General features: G+C 45.2%; 1 protein-coding gene across 1 annotated transcript in view; it reads left to right on the forward strand.

Moving 5' to 3' along the window:
* The window catches only part of LOC118420941 (collagen alpha-3(V) chain-like), a gene marked incomplete at its 3' end in the record, with an annotated part of 67673 nt that extends 60013 nt beyond the window's left edge, over positions 1 to 7660 (forward strand). Inside the window, 2 exon segments of the mRNA XM_035828035.1 lie at positions 6902 to 7049; positions 7502 to 7660. Of these exon segments, the coding sequence (XP_035683928.1) occupies positions 6902 to 7049; positions 7502 to 7660 (307 nt within the window).
* Between the last annotated feature and the right edge of the window lie 1826 nt (positions 7661 to 9486).

A 9486-nucleotide genomic window follows, 5' to 3' on the forward strand; every position in this document is an offset into this window, starting at 1 on the left:
CTGGAGGAGTGATGTCTCTTGGGTAGCTACCAGTGCTGCAAGGAGAATTTCTGTAATCTGCAAATATTACTTGTTCGTATTTTTACTCTAGACTGTGCTTTATCTTTGTCTAGGAAATTTGTGTTGCATAGAGATAACTGGATCTTGGCTGCACCATATATATTTCACCAAATTTGTTACTAAGTCAAGAAATCTGTGAAGTGGTAAAGTATGATCCATCTTATTTTTGGATGCCACGAAAAGGTACATGCAGGGATTATACGCATACTATAAGTCACCCTTATCTTTCCTGTATTATATTTACAGTCATGTATATCCAAGTTACAAATGAGCCTTGATTGGTTGTAGATGTACAGTGTATGGAAGTTGAACCATGATCATCTGTTGAATGTTTACCCCAGCCATTTCATTTGCTTTTGAACTTGACAAGAGACAAGAAACAGACCAAGATCAAGGGACTTATTCTAGATCTCAGAGTCAATGGTATAATTGGGGTCTGGACAATGTTATGAGGTGAAGTTCAAGAAAGACAAGGTCTTTATGTGGTTGCCGTGGTAACTACAGATCCTCACAAGTACCCTGACATTGTAGGCAGATAAAATTACTCTTGTTGTGGCATGACTGGCTTTATCAGATTTAAAAGGACAAAACCACTGGATCTACACGTACCCTGAACTAACGAATACAAAATTGAATGCAAACCTGATCACTGACCATAGTCATAACCTACAGTGTTTGGGCAGTATTCTGACAGGGCATCACAATGTATTTACACTTGACAACGTGTCCACATATAACATTAGTAACCAATAGGACTCAATGTAGAGGGTGTGCATGGGCTTTTCCGTATAGCATAGGCAGCCTATTTTCGCGCTCCATGAACATAAAGCTGGACACTGTTCGGGCTCTTCAGCGAGCGGGATAGGAACTGCGCGAACCTGGTGAGTGTCTTCGAGTCTGTAGGAATTGCAGGAAGTCCGAAAAACTCGCAGAATAACAGGAACGCTCTCCACTGGGTTCGGAAATTGTTCGGAAGGTGCCTGCTGCGAAGGCTGACTTCTTGGCCTGGTCAACCTCGGAGTCCAGCAGCTGCAATGGCGACTGTAGACCTGAAAAAGTTACAACTGAGTCAATAGCTCGAAGTGTTGAGCGGTAACGTCTACGCTAGAAGTGTGCTGGCCTGCTGTCAGACGCTGGAATTCATTCGCATGATACGCAGAGGTTGACCAGCGACTGAGGTGGTCAGCTAGCCGATTATCCAGCCCAGGGATATGTATAGCCCTGAGTTCGAACTGCCAAGCGGCGGTGCATAGCCACAAATTTCTCAGGCAGGTTTGCAGGAAGGTCGCACGACTCCTACCAGAGTTCAACACCGTTACAGCGGCTTCATTGTCACACATGACTACGATTCTGCGCCCAGCCCAGTACTTGCCCCACAACCTGACGCACACCAATATTGACAAGAGTTCCAAACTGTTGATGCATGGCTGCGACTCGAGGAGAGACGGCGGGAATGACGCGTGGAAGTACTCGCCGGACCCTTGCAGAAAACCGCCGCAGCCGGATAAGCAGGCGTCCGAGCTGAAGACTGCATCAGGGTCGGACCAGGCGGCGTGCGATATCAGTGACACGCCGTTGTAGGTAGGTAAGAACGTGGCCCACCAGAGCAGATCTTTGCGGAACTCGTCGCTGATGCTCAACCTCTCACGCCTGTCCTTATAGCGCCGGAGGAAGAGAATCATGCGCGACACGAAGAGCCGTCCTGGCTTGACACAAGAGGCTACGAAGTGAAGCTTACCGAGCAACGACTCCACTTCTTGCCTGCGCACGAGAGTCTTGGACGACCAACAATGTAATTCTGCCATGGTGTCTGTCAGCCTGTCCGGTGTAACCTCTATAGTCATGCGTACTGAATCCACGGTACGCCCGAGGAACGTCATGCGAGTAGATGGAGGGCTGGCCTTGTCGTCTGCCTCAGTCAATACCAATGTCTGGAGGAGAAGGCCAAGTGTGTTGTACGCATCCCCCGCCCTCTGTGGTGAGTCTGCGCCACCGAAATCGTCCAGATAATTCACACAGGAGAACCCGAGTCCTGCGTAGATGTGCGTGACGGCGTCTGTTACACGCTGACAGGCTTGCGCTGACGAGCGCAGACCGAACGGCAAGGCCACGTCCGCGTAGGTACTGCCTCGCCAGGAAAAACCCAGGAGATGGTAATCTGCTGGATCCACGAACAATTGCCTATACGCCCTGCGTAAGTCTCTTTTAAACATCAAGCAGCCTGTACCGTGTTTGACTACCAAGGCGGTGAAGTCGTCGATAGAAGGGTACCGCAACCGGCGTGTCACACCCAGGTACGTACCTTTGGGAATGCCATCATTGACCGAAGAACCATCCGGGTAGCTGAAGTCCACCACGATTCTGCGATCTTGTGTGTCTTTCTTGGGCACTGTTTGTAGTGGATTGCACACCAAAGTTGGCATGAAAAACCCGAGCGGCAACGGGCCTATTGTCGCGCCGTGTGACAGCTCTTTGTGGATATAGGCGTCCACATGGCTGGCGTGTTGGATGGCCGAGGGGTGATTGGTATGCGGTACCTGTGGTGGGTCCGAGCGATCATAGTTCACCGGGAATCCGAACTCCAGTAAGTCACAAAGGTCTTTGTCGTGATAACCCTCCAACAGTGCGCGCCAGGCGCTGATATGTAGTTTGCTCGGTACGGGAATGCGCTCACCTTGAAAATTGTATACACCAGACTCTATTACTCTGTCGTGCCAGTGCTGATAATCCAATAAGTCATGCTGCACAGCTGTGTGCATGTCAGTCTTGAAACTCCTGACGTTGCTGCTTCCGTGGAAATCCTGTAACCGGATGTCCCAGATATGCGACCCACGATCGCCAATTGTCGAAGGCCATGAACCACTGTCCGGAATGTGCGGCACCTGAGTGCTGCCAGTAGAAGTGGGCAGGTCAAAGTCAACTTCACCGAAGCCTCCCCCATAATTATCATCACGAGAGTTGAAGGCACATGTACTTGTGCCTTCCCGAAGGTGGAAGGCTGCACCGTCTTCTATTGAAGTAAATAAGGCTACATAATCACTCCGGTTTTTCTGCGAAGCCGGCAAACTACCATCGATACCAAATTCAGACATACTGTCCCTATTGTGCAAAACAGCACCTGCTTTTGTCGCAGCAGTTGAGTCCATCTCCTCACCCCTGTCATCGTCACGAGAAGCAAAGTCACATGAACTCGTACCATCCTGCATGTGCAACATTGCACTGCCTTCCGTCGGAGGAAGGTCGTCAACATGAATACCGCGGGTTTTATGCGAAACCCGAAAACTAACAGGAACAGAAACCTCTCGGGAGGCAAAGATATCGGCACCAACAAAGACACTACTCACAGTTTGTTGCGCGTCTACTAAATCGGTGACTCTACCGATCCCCGCGCTTCCTTGTCCGGGAGTTTGTCAGGCCGTGCTCCCGGCGGCTTGGGCGCCGGTAGACCGCTTTGCATCTGTCTTCTTCCTTTCACAATCGGTCTCAGAATGCTTGTATTTTCTGTTCAGTCTTTTCCAGCAGAAGGAACAGGCATGCTCAAACCCGCAGGACGCGACGCTGCAGTCATTCTTGTTGAAGGCCCAGCAAAACTTAGGTGCCTTTGGTTTTTCGGCGGGTGCCTGACTGGTCGCTGCACTAGAAGGCTTGAGACGTGTCGGGTCCGCATCAAAGTACATCTCTTTTAAGTCGGTCCAGTCCGCCGACCAGGAGCCCGGTTTTTGTAACGCCTTCCCCAACGCTGCTGCGTGAAAGCTCCTCACGACTGACCACTTGTATCTAGCCAACTTCGTACAGGCGCATTGGAGGATAGACAGCCTTCCCGCCAATTCCCACTGTGGCATGGAGGCGACGGCTGTTTGTAACAAGCCCATGCTTCCAACTAAAAACTCCTCCATCGTAAGCTCGTCATACTTTTTCGGTTCTGCTGACTCGAAACTGTACACGAAAGCCTCAGGGGAGAGGGTCTTACCTTCTGTCTTCTTCCGAGAGCCGATAAGGTCTGGATACTTTGCGGTCACTTCCGCCTGCAGAGGACTGTTGTCACGTAACTGCTGTAACGTGATATCGCCGGGGCCCAACAAACTCGTGTGCGCGGGGTCTTTCGTGTGCAGCTCCGGCGGCTTTGGAAGAGTAGGATCGGTCTCTTTGGCGGGTTCTGTGCTGCAGCGTGCCTTCTTGAGCTCTTCCTCCAACTCGGCGACTTCCTTCTCCAAACGGGCTTGCTTAAGCTGCTCTTGTAACTCGGCTTTTCGCCTCTCCAGATCCGCGGTGGCTTTGACCTTGTCGCCCGCCGGCGGCGTGGCCTCTTCCGACTCCGTGTCAGAGTGGACAGGGTGGACAGGCTGGCTGATCCCCTTACAGTGCTTGTTACCTCTGCCGTTGGGGTGAAGGGAGTTGTCTTGCCCGCACCCGGGACATTTTTTGGCCCGTTTTGGCATGTCGAATCGCGTAAACTTGCACAAAAAATTGCATAAAAGTTAACTCTGCGATCTACGTCCTCTCGGACTGCTTTACATGGGAGACAGGATGAATCACGTGAGCCCGAGGGCATAGGTCATGGCTCATGCGCAGTAAATTATTTCATTTACGCTTTCCGCCTAAATCAACACTATTTTGATTTCCCAAACTTCGTAGGGAAAGCCGTCTTATTCGAAACCAGGTTACCATATTTTGTTTATCTTGATTTTAGAATGATATGGAGGGTGTTCTTCTGAATTCAGTGTAAAGGTGGTTGGAACCCTCCATGCAAACCCTTATTACACAACAGCCTTTGAAAATTCTTCTACATAGTGCTAGGAAATTTCTCTGGTATAAGCTAGGAAAGGACAGGCCATTCTGTGTACAGTATGATGAATATGCTATCAGGCCTTCAGTAATGCTAACATCTCCAGGCTATGATGTTAGGAAGGAAGGTCAGACAGTCCAAGTGTACCAGTCCATTCAACACCTGCACATATTGACCCAACAGCCTAATGGGTACAGGATGGGCAGACAGCTGATATACAACTATACCTAGTACGTACATGCATGGGAGCTTCTAGGATTGATTGATTCAAACCTTTTTTTCAGTACAATTTTGTATATACATTTTGTAAGTGACATAAAAGGACTAATGCCATGAATTTAGGGATGACGTTCGAAGCTGTTTTTTGGACAAAACTTGCATTGCACCATTCATGAGATGATAACACAGTAATTTGGCTTTACAATGTTGCATTATTGCATGAACATTCTACATGTATTGCATGAACATGTAGAATGTTTGAAGTTCTTTACAATTAGTAAGTTCTCCATTGGTGGTTACCCTTCTCATGGTGTTTTAGGCAAAAGATCAACTCAATTCCAACCTTATGGACATCATAATGGCCTCAGTTTGGCAGATTTAATAGTGTCACACTTGATTGCAGTTTTAGGTACTTTGAGTTTGGTTGGCTCCAATTTGGGAATTTCACTATACTTTCTTTGTCCGACTACCAGAAGACCTGATGTACAGCATGTTAGATTTATTGCGTAAACATCTGTGAATAGTTTCATCAGGCTTGTATGTCACTGAATAAAGAGACTCTTTTTACCAATGTTTCAGTGATCGTCTGTCATCTTCTTCAGGGCAAGCTGACTGGTTCACATTGTACTGCAGGACAGGTGTCGCTGCTCACAGTTCAGATGTGGTCAGCATCACAGTGACACCTGTCCTGCAGTACAATGTGAACCTGTCAGAACTGCCCTGAAGAAGGTGACAGACAGTCACCAAAACATTTGTGAGAATAAAACAATGGTTGTGTAAAAAGAGTTTCTTTATTCAGCTGCATTAACACTTAGGCCCCCATTCCCTCTAACAGCAAATGCACAACCTTAATTGGATTTGAGTATTCCTTGACTTCAAAATTGGAATATCATGCAAACTATTAAGTCAAATTGCTCCGTCGCAGCGAGGTCACTGGGGATGGAATGGGGGTGGTAGTAATAGCCTCTGGGTAGCTGGGCATCCATGACTGCATGTCATGCCAACCAATAAAATTTAGTCAAGGCAAATCACCACTTGGTCTGGGGGCAGTCAACACCCCAGGGAATAATGTGACCTTTACAGGTGTGACCTTCAACATTTACTCCACACTGTCTGTCTGCAAAGTTCTATCAGCAAAGATTGATGGCAATTTGATAGCTGGAAGTGCACAAGCCATTCACTGCTTTCTGATGATGGAAAACATTGTTTAGTCTGACCTTCCCTTGCATTAACAGTTTTAACTTCAAGTTACCATAGAAAGGCACTTTTACAAACAGATTGTGTTGTCCGTGACAATGCCGTCATGTTGTGGCAGCAAAATCAAAAGGCTTGAAATAACACATCCTGTAGCCAAAGCAGGCCAACTGAACTCTAAAGTTTATTCTAGTTGTAATCACAAAACATGGCAACTTGTGGACAATACTTCCTAATGGGTCATTGGCATGTGCAGGTCAGCTACAGGTCACTAGTTTGTGTCAACTCTTGATTTACTGCAATGAAAGATGAAAAGGAGACACTGTAAACTAAGGTCAAACTCAGTTCCTCTTTTGTTTCCATTCAGTGGGTTTCCAATCCCAAAACATCAGTCTTTAGATTTTAAGATCTCCCTTACATGAATACATGTGCCTTTTGTGTCCTATTGTTATCTATTCTCAACAACAGGTTTCTTTTACCTGCAGTAAAAAGAGATAGAAGGGAGTATTGTGTTAAAGGACCTGAACTTGGACAGTTATAATTTATAACCAACAGTAACCAAAAGTGACATTCTTTACTGTTATGATTACTCTGTCACAAATTTGCTTATGTCTAAGATTATCCTTATATCCTTGCATCCAGGCAAAAAGTATGACTTGCTGGAGAGACTGAGAGTACCAGACCTGCCATTTGGCATCAAGCAGACATGTGATGATGCTGACTGTCTGGCATATGACATTGAACCCTATGCAATCTTGAGTGCGCCCACAGAAGAGGTTTTTCCAGAGGGGTATGTCTGTTCAACATTTTACCAACTGCTAAATATTGATTCTTGACAATGGTGTTTTACTGAATTGCTCAATGACTTTGTCAACTGAGTTGCTACTTCCATTGTCACACAGTTAGGTAAAGTAACATGGTGTTGTAATGAGGAGAAAGTTAATTGAGTCAAGTTGAACATAGAAAATGTAATCATACATGTATATTTCCTCCAAAGATTTTGTTTGCCAAGTTGCCTCATTTGATCAGTAAACTCTACTGCAGCTTCAGTGTTTTATCCACCCACCCACCAGGCAGTGAAACATTGAAGCTACATCATGTATGGTAGAGTTACTCATCAAATGGACCGATCGTGGCTGACCGCCCGAGCAAGGCCTTCTGGCTCAAGTCACGTGAGGTTAAAATTAGATGCCTTTAATTAAGTTATTTGATCTGTGCTCAAATGCTTACTTTCTTTTTCAGGTTTCCTACAGAGTTCACTATTTCAGCAAAGCTGCAGTACTACAAAAAGTCATTTTCAAATCTATTTGCAATATTGGACCCTATTGGGAGATTACAACTGTCAATCAAATTATCACCCAGGGATATAGAGCTATATACACCAAGTCAGGGAATATACAGGTAAGTTTTCCATCTGCACATGTACCTGTATTGGTAGACCTGTACATGTACATATGTGAGACTGCTCTTTCCTGTTACACACAAGCTTTGTTACATACAAAGTGGTTTCAGATACACACTAAATGAATCCTCTCTTGACAGCCCTGTTATGACAGTCTGGGTTTCTTTACTAAGAAAATATCTCAAAACTGCAGCAAATACCCAAAGCGTTTAATACTACCCCCTCCTGTGAATGCTACCCCACCCCCACCCCCTCGAAGCTCACTAGTCAGGAAAATCTACAAAGACCCCCCCCCCCAATCCTGGTTACGAGCATCCCTAGGTCCTTGACATATACTATAAAGGTATCTGCAGATTTTCTTGTCTAGTCCAACTCTTCAGATTTGTTTATTATCAACACCAACACAACACCTCCACATGTACTTAACTCATTTGTAGATCCTCTCAGCAATGATAACCCTAAGATTGGGGTCACATCACCTGTCCCAACACTGACAGACCCAACCCAGGGTGTCCCCAAACTGTCAACATAGGGAAAGGTGGTTAGATTTTAGCCAGGGTTTAGCCTTTAAGCTATTATGCACATAGAGTGATGTGTCCAGTAGCATCTAGATGGCCATTTGTAATTTGGTAGTGTTGAGACTGTAATTAATGTTTTATAATTCAGGGTATGGATACAGTTAGGTCCTTTACAGTGTGTAGCTTGTAGCCTGGTATCCAGTCATATTATAGCTCCAGAGTCTCTTCTATCCTCAGGAGAGGATACCAGGCTATATAGATTATGCTTTTTACATACAAGGACATGCATATGATCCTCATATGTACATTTCTTACTGAAAGACTTTTGTCAGTTCACTACTGCTGTACTCACCTTCAACTGAGTTGTTTGTCATTCCATGGACCTGAGTTGATCTGGTAAATGATTATATATAATAGCAAACTTTAAGATACAAGCTCAAAAGCAGCAAATCACAAAATCAATTTTATATATGAACAGTAAGTGTTGTTCCTTACTTTCCATCAGGAACTGCCTGTAAATGTGATGATTTAAAAATTTGCAGTTGGTAGGGTGCATCCTCATTCACTAATACACAACAATATGTGTGGTTTACAAAGTGTGGGTTCTTGGCCTGTTACATAGATTGGCATTCCTTGATGACATTTTTACATGTACAAATCGACTTTTTAAGAAAAATAGCATGGCAATAGAATGCTCTTAACAATTGCTTGAAGGAAGGTAAAGGTTAAAGCAGGTCATGTTTCCTGCAGGCAGTGTCCCCTTTTGCCTAACTGATCCCTGTGCATGAAAACTGGCTCAAGTAGTTAGGCAGGAGAGGAGGGCCTACAGCAAGCAGGGGGTCTGTATTTAGGGTCACCTTGTAAGCGGTTTATGTGATCCACAGTCCTACAAGTACTTGATTATTACAGTAAGAAAATGGTCAATGTACATTACATATTCACTGACACAGTCATTGTAATTATTTCTTTTTAATGGTAATATGATTTACAGATTTTGTCGTTTTCGCTCAATGATTTTGCCAGATCCTTAGCAAATATTTCATTCTAGTTGACAAATGATACACACAAAGATATTGTCATAAATGGTATAAATAATATATGTTAAATAGATGAGATATGATTCAGAGCCAATGTGAAGTACTTGTAGTGTAACATGAAAGAAGCAGATTTATTGAATCTAAAAATTGGGCAATATTCAGTGACATTAGGGACCGTACGGCATTAGCGAGGGGGGAGGGCCGGTCGCCAGGGGGGGGAGGGCCAAGCCAAAAAATATTTTGCCAAGGGGAGGGCCTAGCAATTTTTTT

Source organism: Branchiostoma floridae, chromosome 8, assembly GCF_000003815.2.
Source record: "Branchiostoma floridae strain S238N-H82 chromosome 8, Bfl_VNyyK, whole genome shotgun sequence".
NCBI lineage: Eukaryota > Metazoa > Chordata > Leptocardii > Amphioxiformes > Branchiostomatidae > Branchiostoma > Branchiostoma floridae.